The sequence below is a fragment of the Vombatus ursinus genome, unplaced genomic scaffold (assembly GCF_900497805.2).
Source record: "Vombatus ursinus unplaced genomic scaffold, bare-nosed wombat genome assembly UNPS02014798.1, whole genome shotgun sequence".
In the NCBI taxonomy this organism is placed as follows: domain Eukaryota; kingdom Metazoa; phylum Chordata; class Mammalia; order Diprotodontia; family Vombatidae; genus Vombatus; species Vombatus ursinus.
Window position 1 is genome coordinate 7,627,170 of NW_020954576.1, and position 15,458 is coordinate 7,642,627.

Here is a 15,458-nt window from a genome sequence, read left to right on the forward strand (position 1 = left end):
AAATAGAAGAAAATATAAAAGATCTCATTGGAAAAACAACTGACCTGGAAAATAGATCCAGGAGAGATAATTTGAGAATTATCATACTACTTGAAAGCCATGATCAAAAAAAAGAACCTGCACATCAAGAAATGATCTTCAGATTATCAAAGAAAACTGCCCTGCTATTCTAGAACCAGAAGGTAAAATAGACATGGAAAGAATCTATCGATCACCTCCTAAAAGAGATCCCCTAAATGAACAATTATAGCCAAATTACAGAACTCCTAGGTCAAGGAGAAATATTACAAGCAACAAGAAAGAAACAATTCAAATATAGTAGAGCCACAGTTAGGATTACACAGGATTTAACAGTTTCAGAGGATGTGGAATATGATATTTCAGAAGGCAAAGGAGCTAGGACTATACCCAAGAATCACCTACCTACCCAGAAAAATTGGGCATAATTCTTCAGAAGAAAAAAAAATGGTGAATCAGTGAAATAGAGGACTTTCAAACTTTTTTGATGAAAAGACCAGAGGTGAACAAAAAATTTGATCTTCAAACTGAGATTAGAAGGAAAGCAGAAAGCTGGGAAGCAATCTTTATAGCAAGCATCTCTAATAAAGGCCTCATTTCTCAAATATATAGAAAACTAAATCAAATTTATATGAATACAAGCCATTTACCAATTGATAAAAGGTCAAAGGATATGAACAGGCAGTTTTCAGATGAAGAAATCAAAGCTATCTATAGGCATATGAAGAAGTGGTCTAAATCACTTTTGATTAGAGAAACGCAAATTAAAATAACTCTGAGGTACCACCTCACACCTATCAGATTGGCTAATATGACAGAAAAAGAAAATGATAAATGTTGGAGAAGATGGGGGAAAATTGAAGCACTAATGCACTGCTAGTTGTGAACTGATCCAGCCATTCTGAAGTACAGTTTGGAACTATGCCCAAAGGACAACCAAACTGTGCATACCCTTTGATCTAGTAATACCACTACTAGGTCTATATCCCAAAAAGATCACAAAAAAGGGAAAAGGACCCACATGTGCAAAAATATTTATAGCATCGCTTTTTGTGGTGGTAGCAAAATATTGGAAATTGAGGGGATGCCTATCAATTAGGGAATGGCTGAACAAGCTGTGGTATATGAATGTAATGGAATACTATTGTACAATCAGAAATGGTGAGCAGGAAGATTTCAGAAAAACCTGAAAGACTTGTATGAACTGATAGAAAGTGAAATGAGCAGAACCAGGAAAACAGTGTACACAGTATCAGCAATGTTGTGTGATCATCAACTATGAATGATTCAACTCTTCTCAGCAATGCAATGATCCAAAACAATTCCAGAAGACTAACGATGGAAAATGCTTTCCACACTTAGATAAAGAACTGATGGATTCTGAATGTAGATCGAGGCATACTTTTTTCACTTGCTTTATTCTTTTTCATGTTTTTTTTTCTCTTGATCTGTTTCTTCTTTCACAACTGTGATTAATATGGAAATATGTTTTACATGATAGCACATGTATAACTTATATCAAATTGCCTCGCATTTTAAGAAGAGGGAAGGGGAGGGAAAAAAATTTGGAACTCAAAATCTTATAAAAATGAATACTAAAAATTGTCTTGAAATGTAAATGGGGAAAAATAAAATACTGTTTAAAAAAAATTCATCTGCAAATACAGGACTCAAGAGAAGAATAAAAGGTAAAAAGGAAAGAGAAACAGAATTCAATAAGCCTAAAAATGTTTTCATCCCTACATAGGAAGATACTTGTAATTCTTAAGAACTGTATCACAGGGGCAGCTTGGTGGTGCAGTGGATAGAGCACTGGCCCTGGAGTCAGGAGAACCTGAGTTCAAATCTGGCCTCAGATTGAATACTTGGCACTTATTACCTGTGTGACCCTGGGCAACTCACTTAACCCCAACTGCCTAAAAAAAATAAATAAATTTAAAAAAAGAGCTGTATCACTATTTGCAGTTAGGAGTATACATAGATCAACGGTGTGTGTATAAGGTGACTTTGATGGGATGATATCCCATCAAAAGAAAAATAAGGGTTAAGAAAGGGAACTACACTGGGAGCAGAAGGAAGGTAGAGTTAGAATGGGGTAAATTATCTCACATGAGGCATGAAAGACCTATTACAGTAGAGGGGAAGATGGGAGGTGGGGCAGTAGGCGTTGGTTGAATTAGCTTATTCTCATCAGAATTGTCTCAGAGAGGAAAGAACATACCTAATCAGTCAGATATAGAAATCTATCTTACCCTATAGTGGAAGAGGGGCAGTGACTGACAGGATGGAGGGCAGATTGGGGGCGGTAATGGTCAGAAGTAAAACACTGGTGAAGAGGGAAAGGGTGAAAGGAGAGAGACAAGGATAAACAGGAAGAAAAATAGGATGGAGGGAAATACACAGTAATCATAACTATGAATGTCAATGAGATGAACTCACCCATAGAACAAAAGCAGATAGCAGAGTGGATTAAAAACCATAATCTACAATACCTTGTTTCCAAGAAACATATTTGAGGCAGAGAGACATAGAGTAAAGGTAAGGGGTTGGAGCAGAATCTATTATGCTTTTGCTGAAGTAAAAAAAATAAACAACAGGGATAGCGATCATAATTTCAGACAAAGCAAAAGCAAAAATAGATATAATTAAAAGAGATAAGGAAGAAAACTACATCTTGCTAAAAAGTACCATAAACAATGAAGTAATATCAATATTAAACATACATGCACCAAGTAGTATAGCATCCAAATTCTTAAGAAGAAGTTAAGTGAGTTATAGGAAGACAGTAAAACTATACTAGTGGGGAATCTCAACTTTCCCTTCTCAGACCTAGATAAATCTAACCACAAAATAAACAATTAAAAAAAGAGCTGTAGGAAGTTAGGGAGGTGAATAGAATTTTAGATAAGTTAGATATGATAGGCCTCTGGAGAAAATTGAATGGGGATGGAAAAGAATATATACCTTTTCCTCAGTGGTACATGGCACCTACACAAAAGTTGACTATGTATTAGGATGGAAAAACTTCACAAACAGATGAAAAAAGTCAGAAATAGTAAATGCATCCTTTTGAGATCATGATGCAATAAAAATTACATGTAATAATGGGCCATGGAAATATAGACTAAAGAGCAAATCATAAAAACAAACAATAATTTCATAAAAGACAACAACAACGAGACAACATACCAAAAAACTTGTGGGATGCAGCCAAAGTCAAACCCTTACTTAGGGGAAAATTTGTATCTCTAAATTCTTACAGCGATAAAATAGAGAAAGAGCAGATCAATGAATTGAGCATGGAACTAAAAGAAACTAGAAAAAGAAAAAAATAAAAACCCCCAATTAAACACTAAATTGGAAATCCTGAAAACTAAAGATGAGATGAATAAAATTGAAAGTAAGAAAACTATTGTGCTAATAAATAAGACTAGGAGTTAGTTTTATGGAAAAAAAACAATAAAATAAGCATTGGTTAATTTGATTTAAAAAATTAAGAAGAAAACCAAATTACCAGCATCAAAAATGAAAAGGGAAAATTCACCACCAAAGAAGATGAAATTAAAGCAATTATTAGGAGCCATTTTGCCTAATTATTTGCAAATAAATCTGATAATCTAAGTGAAATCAATGAATATTTACAAAAAATATAAATTGCCTAGATTAACAGAAGAGGAAACAGAATACTTAAATAACCCTCTTTTGGAAAAAGAATTTGAAGAAGCCATCAATGAATTCCTTAAGAAAAAATCCTCAGGGCCAGATGGGTTCCAAAGTGAATTCTACCAAACATTTAAAGTACAGTTAATTCCAATACAATGTAAATTATTTGGGAAAAATAGGCAGAGAAAGATTCACACCAAATTCCTTTTACAATGCAAATGTGCTGCTATTACCTAAACTAGGATGAGCTAAAACAGAAAGATGACTACAGACCAGTTTCCCTAATGAATATTGATGCAAAAATTTTAAATAAAATATCAGCAAGGAGATTATAGCAATATATCATAAGGATCATGCACTGTGACCAGATGTAATCTATATATGAATGCAGGGCTCGTTCAGTATTAGGAAAACTATCTGCTAATTGGCTGTATCAATAACCAAACTAACAAATCATGTGATTATCTCGATAGATACAAGAAAAGCTTTTGACAAAATACAGCATCAATTCCTATTAAAAACACTAGAGAGCATAGGAATAAATGGAGTTTTCCTTAAAATGATAAGCAGTATCTATCTAAAACCATCAGCAAGCATTTTATTTAATGGGGGTAAGCTAGAAGCATTCCCAGTAAGATCAGGGGTGAAACAAGGATGCTCATTATCACCAGTTTATTCAATAATCTACTAGAAATGTTAGCTTTAGCAATAAGAAGAAAAATAATTGAAGGTGTTAGAATACATAATAAAGAAAAAAAAACCTATTACTTCATAGATGATGTGATGGTATACTTATAGAATCCTGGAAAGTCAACTAAAAAACTACTTGAAACAATTAACACCTTTAGCAAAGTTGCAGCATAACCCACATAAATCATCAGCAGTCCTAAACATTACCAACAAAGCCCAGCAGCAAGAGATAGAAAGAGAAATTCCGTTTAAAATAACTGGAGACTATATAAAACACTTGGGAGTCTACCTGTGAAGACAAACCCATAAACTATATGAACACAGTTACAGAACACTTTTCACAAATAAAATAAGATCTATACAATTGAAAAAATACCAGGTGTTCATGGGTAGGCCAAGCCAATATAATAAAAAAATGACAATTCTACCTAAATTTATTTACTTATTCAGTGTCATACCAGTCAAACTAACAAAAATATTTTATAAAACTAAAAAAATAATAATTCATTTGGAAGAACAAAAGGTCAAGAATGTCAAGGAAATTAATGAAAAAAATGTGAAGGAAAATGGACTAATCATATTAGATCTGAAACTATTATAAAGTGGCAATCATCAAAACTGTTTGGTACTGGCTAAGAAATAGAATGGATAGGTGGAATAGATTAGGCACACAATGCTAAGTAGTAAGCGGCTGTAGTAATCTAATGTTTGATGACCCAAAGACCCCAGCTTCTGGGACAGAAACTCAGTATTTGACCAGAACTGCTGGGAAAATTGGAAAATAGTATGGTAGAAAGTAGATATTTACCAACATACGCCGAAAACCAAGATGAAGTCAAAATGTGTACATGATTTAGACATAAAGGGTGATACCATAAGCAAATTAGGAGAGCAAGGAATAGTTTATCAGATCTATGTAGAAGGGAAGAATTTTTGACCAAACAGGAGATAGAGAGTATTATTGGATGTAAAATGAATAATTTCAATTTATTAAATTAAAAAGTTTTTACATAAGCAAAACCAGTGCTGCCATGATTAGAAGGAAAGCAGAAAGCTGGAAACAGGATCTCTGATAAAGGCCTGATTTCTCAATTATATAGAGAACTGAGTCAAATTTATAAGAATACAAGTCATTCCCCAATTAGTAAATGGTCAAAGGAGATGAACAGGCAGTTTTCAGATGAAGAAATCAAAGGTATCTATAGTCATATAAAAAAATGCTCTAAATCACTATTGTTGGAGAAATGCAAATTGAAACAACTCTGACATATCATCTCACATCTTGCAGATGGGTTAATATGGCAGAAAAGGAAACTGATAACTCTTGCAGGGGATGTGGCAGAATTGGGACACTAATATACTGTTGATGGAGTTGTGAACTGATCCAAGCATTCTAGATCAGTTCTGGAGATCAGTTTGGAACTATCCAAAGGGCAATCAAACTGTTCTTACTTCTTGATCCAGCAATACAATTACTAGCTAGGTCTGTATTATAAAGAAATTTAAAAAAAAAGGTTAGGGGGAAGGACCTATTTGTACAAAAGATATTTATAGAGCTCTTTTTGTGGTGGCAAAGAATTGGAAAATGAGGGAATGCCCATCAATTGGGGAATGGCTGAACAAGTTGGCGCATATGAATATAATGGAATAGTATTGTACTATAAGAAATGACAAGCAGGAGGAAAGACCTACATGAACTGATGCAAAGTGAAGTGAGCAGAAACAAGAGGACATTTTACAAAGTAGCAACAACATTGTGCTATATGATCAACTATGATAGACTTAGCTATTCTCAGCAATACAATGATCCAAGACAATTCCAGAGGACTCATGAGGAAAAATGCTATTCACATCCAGAAAAAGAAATGATGGAGTCTGAATGCAGATTGAAGCATACTATTTTCACTTTATTTTTTTCATGTTTTTTTTCCCTTATGGTCTGTTTCTTCTTTTATAACATGACTAATGTGGAAATACGTCTTACATGATTGTACATATATAACCTGTATCAAATTGCTTATTGTCTTAGAGAAGTGGGAAGGAAGGGAGGGAGGAAAGGAGAAAATTTAGAACTCAAAATGAAAAAAATACGTGTTACAATTTGTCTTTACATGTAATTGGAAAGAATAAAATGAAAAAAAAATGCCTCATTTGTTGAGCAACATGTACCTGCAGAGTATTTCCAGACAACACTTCGCTTTATAGAATTAGATATTTTGAGGTATAGATCCACTGTAAATGTTACAAGTAAAGTTTTGAAGAATAATTTTTAAGAATAAAGGAACCATCTGTTAATAATTAACTGTAAGTTAATTGTGTAGTCATAAGAGCCAATATAAGAATACATACAGGAGAAGTTTTAGATTCAAGAGGATTATTTAAGGCAGAATACAAATGAAGTTGTTCAGAATCATAATGGACTATTTAAAGCAGAAATCTCAAAAGAGGATTTATATTGGACAGGTTTGTAGCCTCAAGATATATTATAGCTTTATTCAAAGGAATATGTAATCAGATTAATACTTTTGTGAATGAGAAGCAAAGATTTAGATAGCACTCATCTGTTCAAATGACTATAAATTTAAAAACAAATATGCAATTTGTTTGAACCCATTGGAACAGAAGAATAGACTGAGATAAGTAAACTTAACCCTACTAAAGTTTTGTGACTGATGCAGTTAGTTATGAATTTCATGTATAAAATGTGGTTACTAATGCGTATATTAATCCTTATAACTGTGTCTCATACATTGAGGTACAGTGAGGATTAATAGGTAATTAGTTAACAATTTTATAGTGCTGTAATATTTTTAAGTCAAAAGTGTTTAATAAAGTTTTAATTAAATATTTTACTAGCTTTGTAGTAATACCTGATGCTTAGGTAAAATATGTTAAGTCTTCTAAGCAATTTAATAAATTGAGATTATAAAAACTAGAAAAAACATAGTAAATAACTTTGTTCCTGCTAGGTATCTATTAATTCTCTTTTCAGTGCCTGTTATTGTGGAGATGTTAAAAGCATCTACATTATCTAAGAAATATACAGTAACAGATTATATATCTGGAATTTAGCTTGTAGATTGATCAAAGAACCAAGAATTAGGAAATAAGAAAAAAAGCCTCTGAGTAACCCAAATAAGTTTCCCAAAGTACATGTTGTGGTCCACTTTGTCCTGAAGCCCTTACTCAGATTATCTACTAGTTTATTTTATTTTCAAACACAGTAGTTGAAAAGTAACAAATTAGAACAAAGGAGAGGGCCTATAATATGTGTAAGCATAATGATACAGAGAGCAATGTTCCTTGGCAGCCTTAACTTTGTGGGAGTAGAGAAAAACTACTGTAGAAGGCAGATGAAAGAATCTAAACAGTATAGCAACCTGGGACTTTTTCTTATAGCAGCATCTAATCCTGTTCTGTATTACTACATGGTATAGGTATTGTTCTTGAAGGAGGCATTGTGGCCTCATGTACTGGATGAGGAATCGGGGAGACCAGTGTTCAAATGTGACCTGTGACTTCATTAAAATGCCAGGTCACCCATTAGAATCAAGAAACTCCCTTACCTACAAAGTAATAGATAGTTACAATCTGCCTTGATAGAAGGAATACCTGTACTTAAAAAATCCTAGAACTGTGATATGTTGACAATTATTGATGGCTCCTACTAATGTATTATCTATTGAGGCATATTGAGTATAGGTGGTTTTAAAATTCATGGATGTGTGTAATACGTTTTACAAAGATTTTCATCATTGCTCCATTTTTAAAAATTATTTAAGGGGGCACTTTTCTCTTTCAGGGAAAACTCTCCATCTAGAATTATTTCTTTTTCAAGGATTCTATGTAATTAAGGTTTTATTGTACTCACTAATTGGAATAGGATTTTGTTGTCTTTAGATTTACAAAATCTCTAGATATTCATAGAACCATTTTAGAGCTAGGAAATGACTTTTGAAATCATTTAATAGAAGCCCCCAATTTTACAGACAAACTAAAACAAGAGAAATTAATGAGTTAACTGTCTAAGATCATACACTGTTTTAGCACACAGATTCACAGTCAGTTACAGAATTTTAGAGTCGGAAGGGATCTGAGCAACCAATACCTGAAAAAGAATTCCTGATAACACATATCTAACAAGTGGTCATCTGGCATTTGCTTGAATAGCTCCAGTGAAAGGAAACTTGTCACTTCTTTTTTTAAATTAATTTATTTTTAGTTTTCAACATTCATTTCCACAAGATTTTGAATTCCAAATTTTCTCTGCATCTCCCCTCCCCCCACCCCAGATGGTGTGCATTCTGAATACCCTTTCCACTAATCTGTCCTCCCTTCTATCACCCGCCCCCTTCTCTTATCCTCTTCCCCTTCTATTTTTCTGTAGGGCAGGATAGATTTCTATATCCCTTTTCCTGTATATCTTATTTCCCAGTTACATGTAAAAACAATTTTTAACATTCTTTTTTACAACTTTGAGTTCCAAATTCTTTCCCTTCCTCCCTCCCCACCCACCCTCATTGAGAAGGAAAGCAATTTGATATGGATTATACATGTGTAATCATGCAAAACACATCCATAGAAGTCATGTTGTGAAACACTATGTTTCCCTCCATTCTATCCTGCCCCGTTTTTTCTGTGCTCTTCTTTGACCTTGTCCCTCCTCAAAAGTGTTTGCTTCTGATTACTCCCTCCCATGATCTGCCCTCCCTTCTATTATCCCCCTTCTCTTATTCCCTTTCCCTCTATTTTCCTGTAGGGTAAGATAGATTTCCACACCTAATTGAGTGTGTATGTTATTCCTTCCTTAAGCCAAATCTGATGAGAGTAAGATTCACTTATTCTCTCTCACCTCCCCCCTCTTCCCTTCCACTGTAAAAGCTTTCTCTTGCCTCTTTTGGGTGAGATAATTTACCCCATTCGACCTCTCCTTTTCTCCTTCTTCCAGTACAATCCTCTCTCACCTTTTAATTTTATTTTTTAGATATCATCCCTTCACATTCAACTCACCCTGCAAGCTCATTTTTGATGAGTTTTTGATGATTTTCTTGCATCACTCTCATTTCTCTTCCCAGTTTTTCCTCTACTTCTCTTACTTGCTTTTCAAAATCCTTTTTGAGCTCTTCCATGGCCTAAGACTGATTCATATTTTTCTTGGAGGCTTTGGATGTAGGAGCTTTGATTTTGTTGTCTTCTTCTGGTTGTATGTTTTCATCTTCTTTGTCACCAAAGTAAGATTCTATGGTCTGACTTTTTTTGTGCTGTTTGCTCATGTTCCCAGCCAGTTATTTGACTTTTAAACTCTTTGTTAAGGTAGAACTCTGCTTCCAGTGTGGAGGGTATTCTGTCCCAAGCTTCAGGGGTTTTGTGCAGCTGTTTTCAGAGATACTTCTAGGGACCTGTAAATTTTACATACTAACAAGGTGGTATGATCAAAGGAGAGGTGCAGTAGACCTTTCATATTAACCATTCAGGTTGTCTGGGGCTGGAAATTTGTTTCCCCTTGTCTTTTTATGGTTCCTGCTGCGCTAGAATTTGTTTAGAGCCAGTTTTTACAGGTATTTGGGGGAGAGCTCAAGCAAGTCACTGCTTTTACTCTGCCATCTTGGCTCCGCCCCTCGAAGCTTGACACTTTTTAAAACAACCCATTCTAACTTTTGAGCGGCTCTAATCATTAGGAATTTTTTCCTGCCATCAATCCTAAATTTCCATCTTGGCAATTTCTATCCATTGCTTCTGGTTTTGCCTTCTGGGGCCAAGCAGAGTAAATCTAATTCCTCCTTCCACATGACAACCCTGAAAGACACCTGAAGACGCTATCATATGCCCACTGAATCTTTTCTCCCCCAGGCCACATGCCCTCATTTCTTTTTAACCAGTGTTCATATGTCCATGAACTGAAGTTCTTCACCATCTTGCTTACCATCCTCTAGATACTTTACAGCTTTTCAAAATCCTTCCTGACTTGTGATGCCCAGCACTAGAGCACAGTGCTCCAGATATTAGCTTACCTGTACATCATACAGTAGAATTATTACTTTAGTTTTGGAAGCTATGTCTTACTTTTAATGTAGTCTAAAATTGTGTTTGCTTTCTTGATTGTTGTATCATGCTATTGACTCATGTCTTTTTCAGACAAGTTTTTATCCAGCCTTGCCTCCCCTGTCTTGTACTTGTGAAGTAAATTTTTTGAACAAAATATAAGACTTGACACTTTAACCATGGTAAAACTTCATATTCTTAGTCCTGTATTCCAGTGTTCTAGCCTTAGCAGCTTCTCATCATCTGCAGATTTAGTAAGCATACCATCTATGTCTTTATCTAAATCAATGTTAAATGCTGAATAGAATATCAAGAACAGATTCCTTGGGTACTCTACTGGAGACCTTCTACGTTCATATGAGCCATTATTTATTCTGTGATTCTGGTGAGCCAATTGCCATTCCAGTTCAACCACAATTGTTTCCAGAGAGTCTCATAATAGATTTATTTCATTTTGGAAATCTCCAGCCTATAGCTCTACTCCTTTTATACTGGCCAGAACTGGACCTATGAATCCCCCCACCCCCACAAGCAACACACAGGGGAGTGTTGTAAAGTCCACTGCTGAGGATACTGTTGCAGGGAAAGCAGGATTGGACAGAGAAGAGCTTATCCTACTGCCATCTAGGAAGCCTCTTATTTTAACTGATTCTTTTTACCAGTGGTTCTTTTTGGGTATAGCTCTGGGTAATGAGATTTTCATTTCCTTCTTCCTTTGGTTGTAGCTGAGAACTTCTGTCTATGAGTTGTTGTGTTTGTATTATTAGTGTTGATTTGTCTTGGTTGGATTGCTAGATAGTTCTAATTGATCCTGAAATTCAATTCAGTTGAGTGAGCTAAATGCTTATATACCTACTATGTGCAAGACATAGTTCTAGGTGCCCAGGATGCAAAGATAAACATCAAACAGTTTAGAAGCATACCTTTTATTGGTAGTATAAAACCACCTCAGGCTCTTCCTGACCTCTCTCTGTTAAGGTCACCACCCTAATTGTAGTCAACTAGGTTGAAGTCATCCCCAACTCTTCTTGCTTTTAATCCTAATCTATTTTTAGTCATTTACCAAGTTGTGTTGATTCTACCTCCACATCTCTTGAATCTGTTCCCTCCCATGGCCACTACTACAGTTAAGATCTCAATCTCCTTTTTGCCTGGACCAGAGGTTTCCAAACTTATTTGGCCTACCACCCCCTTTTCCAAAAAAAAAAAAAAAATTACTCAGCACCCCTCTGGAAATCTACTTCTTTAATCCATTAATTTTTTTTTATATTTGCATAATTTCCAAAAATATATAAAATATTTTTAAAAGATGCACCTTAATTTAACATTATTTTGTAAATTTGTGGGTTTTTTCCCCTGCATTGCAATTTTGATGGTGCAATATTGCATTATGTAACTGCATAATATCATATCGTAAACAAGTTATTACAGATACATATTCCTGCTGATGCATGCTGGACTTCTTGACAATGCACAACATGCTCATCTGCCAATACTTGCTAATTAAAACCTGTCAGTGGACTTGACCACTGATCATAACTTGTATTTTGCGTGTTTATTTGGAAATTTATGTAATCACTATGACTTTAACTCCGTTACACAACAGATGAAGCACGTAGGAATGGTTTTTCACAATTTCTTATCTTCTCTTCTTTACTTATGCTTCCATTGCCCCTTTATTTTTATTCAATATGCCCCAATTGCATCTGAGGCTGCTACTGCCCCACCTTGGATTGTTCCAGGCCCCCCCAGGGAGTGGTACTGACCACTTTGGGAACCTATGGCCTTGACTATTGCATTATTCTCCTTATTGTTCTCTCTGAGTCAAGTTTCTCCCTTTTTCCACACATCTTCCACACAGCTCCCAAATTGGGGGTTAGGAATAGGAACTGCACCTGTGACTTCACTTGTGTATGAAGTTCCCAGCTGACAAAACTTCATCTACTGATGAAGTTCAACACCTTCTCTTCAACTTAAGAGTATTAGAGAAGGGCCTGGAGCAGAGGTGTCAAACTGCAGCTCAGAATTCCTGAGTACAGCCTGAAGTAGATTAAAATGTAATTGGGAAATGTTTAATGAAATAAGTAAAAATACAGTACAACACAGAAAACCACACACTAGCATTATCAAAATCAATATGCTGTGCACAGAGATCTCTTTCTATTCTAGTTTGAAATCATTAACCTGGAGAACTAAGAGGTAATGTGACTTGCCCAGGGTCACAAAGCCAGTATATGTCAAAGGCTAGCTTTGAACCCAGTAATAAGTAGGAGATTATTATTAGAATTTTTTAAAACTGTGTTAATATTCTTCATGCTCAAATGTACCATAAAGATATTTTATTCATTTTTATTTGAAAAATGTTTTAAGAATATACTACCATCATTTTGATGGGGATTATTTTTCTTTGGTAATTTTGTATTTTTCAGTGTTTATCTGTATTTTTTTCTTTCAAAGAAACTTCATTTTAGCACTGTGGCTTATATTCATGCCAGCATGGGTATTCTAGCCTTTCTGAGGGCAGATATAAATTATTCTCTACATTGACACATCCTTTAAAATTTATTTTAAAAGTTAAAATATAGTATGTCCAGTATATCAGAGGTTTTGTAGAAATTGGAGGGAAAACTAAAGAATCGGCCCAGAAATAGAAATGGAAAATAATAGGGAGAGTTATATAGATGTTTTGAATCACATATCCACATATAATAGCAAATTGGAAACTTTGCTTCAGAACAATGCCATTCTATCTAAAATGCTTCGTAAATAGCAATATTCTTTTAATATGTTCATGCTTCATCATACTTCATACAGTGATTGTTGCAAACCTTATCTTCTCCAAGTCTCTCATACCACTGTACTCCTTGCCTTTCAGTAAAGAACCCCACTTTCTACTTTACGAAAAACATTAAAAGCATCCATCATGAACTCTGACTTTGTTTCATTTCAAAACTATCTCCCATATTCCTGTCCTTTGTTTCAGTCACTGAAGAAGTGACATCTTTCTTTGTTAAGGACAAATCCTGTGCCCTTGATCCTGTTTCTTCCCATCTCCTCTGGGGGGTGCCCCCTTCAGTCATTTTCAGTCTTTCTCTCTGTGGCAGTCTTCCATGTGCATATCTGTCTTCTTCACTGCTGTCCACAAACATAGCCAGGTCTTTCTCATCCTTAAACAAATCTTCACCACCATCCTCTCCCCATCCTTTCACAGTCAAACTTCTAGGGGGAAAAAAATCTATAGTAGTTGTTGCCCCTTCCTTATCTCTTACCGTCTTCTCTATTCCTGCAATCTTATTTCTTACCCCACTATAGAATCTCAGGGTTTTAAGGGAACTCTTTTTTTTAATTAATTTATTTTGATTTATGGCATGTGGCCCACACAATCCCGAGTATGTCCCAAGCCAGATTAGAATATAGTTCCTAACTGCTTTTAATATGTTGAAGTAGTAATAATAATAATTATTTTTACATATGTATGTATCAACATATGTGGTTTTCTAAGTCAGTATGAGGCCTATAGGGAGCCTTTTGTACAGTTTAGTGGCCCATATTTCTATTTGAGTTTGATACCACTAGCCTAGACTACTGAGAGGTTTAAATGACTTAGCTGTGATCTCACAGCCAGGATATGTCAGATTTGAGATCAGGTCTTTTGTCTCCAAGGCTAGCTCTCTATTCATGATGGCAATGTAGCTTTTCACTCTGTATAGAAAATGTATACAAAGTTAATAAATAATTTTTGGAAGGCAGGGATTAGTTGTTGAAGAGATCAGAAAAGGCTTCATCTAGGAGGACGCATTTGTGATAAATTCTGAAAGGAACTAGTTCTTCTGAGAGTGTAAGTTGGAAGAAATGCGTTCCAGGTGTGAGAGACAGCCTGTGCAAAGGCATAGAGATGGAGATGCACTATTTTGTATGAATAGAGGAACATCAAGTGGAACCATTTGGTTGAAGAATAGTTTGTGAAAGGCAGTAATTTATAACCAGCTTGGAAAAGTAGGCCAGACTCAGATTATGAAGGGCTTTAAATGCCAAGCAAAGCAGTTTGTATTAATCCCAGAGGCAATAGGGAGGCACAAAAGCTTTTTGAAGAGAACTGTTACAGGAAAAAATTGTAATTCAGATTAAAAGGGACTGAGAAGTGAGTGAGAGGCAAGGAAGTGGAGCTAAGAAGTATAGAAATGTTTTTTTTAGAAGTTTGGCTGTGTAAAGATGGGAGGCATTTTGGATGATAGTTTAAGAGAATGGTAGGATTAAGGAAAGGTTTGGGAGTTTTTGTTTGTTGTAAGATGCAGGAAACCTGAACATGTTTATAAGCAGCAATGAAGAGATTGGAGATTAGACCAAGAAAGGAGATAATTGCCCATTTTGTATCAGTATTGGGAAGACACTATCTAATTCTTTCATTTAACTATTTTAATCTAAGTGTTAAAATTTGCTTTGTAGTTACGGAGTGTTGCTGTGGGAACTACTTACAGGAGAAGTTCCCTATCGTGGCATTGATGGCCTTGCTGTGGCTTATGGAGTAGCTGTCAATAAGCTCACTTTGCCCATTCCATCTACCTGTCCTGAGCCATTTGCTAAGCTAATGAAAGGTATCTCTTTGCAGCTTCTGTGTCTTGTGTATTTGTGGGGAAAATGGAAATAGCTCATTAGATTTTTGTTTTTGTTGTTAGGGAAATTAAGCTTGTGATTTAGATTTTTTAATGGTAGCAAGTAAATAGCTATTATTTACCTTAGTTTAATTCAGTTCCTACTCTTTGATACAAGATATACTATCTTTAGGGAACTATTCCTTAAAACAAAACCTAGTCATATCATTGATTCAGTTATATAAGAACATCTTATTAACAAATCTCAGTAAATTATCCATCAATTATAGTAGAATTCCAATACAATATTTATATGCTCCTAAATCTATCATTTTAAATTCCTCCTAACGATCAAAAAGCCACTTTAAAATCTCAACAGACATCCCTCTGGCACAATGTAGGTTATTTGATCAATTACCTAACACTTCTTAGCCAGGGGTCTGTTAGGTGTTT

The 15,458-nt window shown here is 35.1% G+C and overlaps 1 protein-coding gene across 1 annotated transcript in view; it reads left to right on the forward strand.

Annotated features, from left to right (window-relative positions):
* Nucleotides 1–15,458, forward strand: part of LOC114049985 (mitogen-activated protein kinase kinase kinase 21-like) — a 108,638-nt gene that overhangs the window by 66,351 nt on the left and 26,829 nt on the right. The window contains 1 exon segment of the mRNA XM_027871479.1: nt 14,860–15,008. Within this exon segment, the coding sequence (XP_027727280.1) occupies nt 14,860–15,008 (149 nt within the window).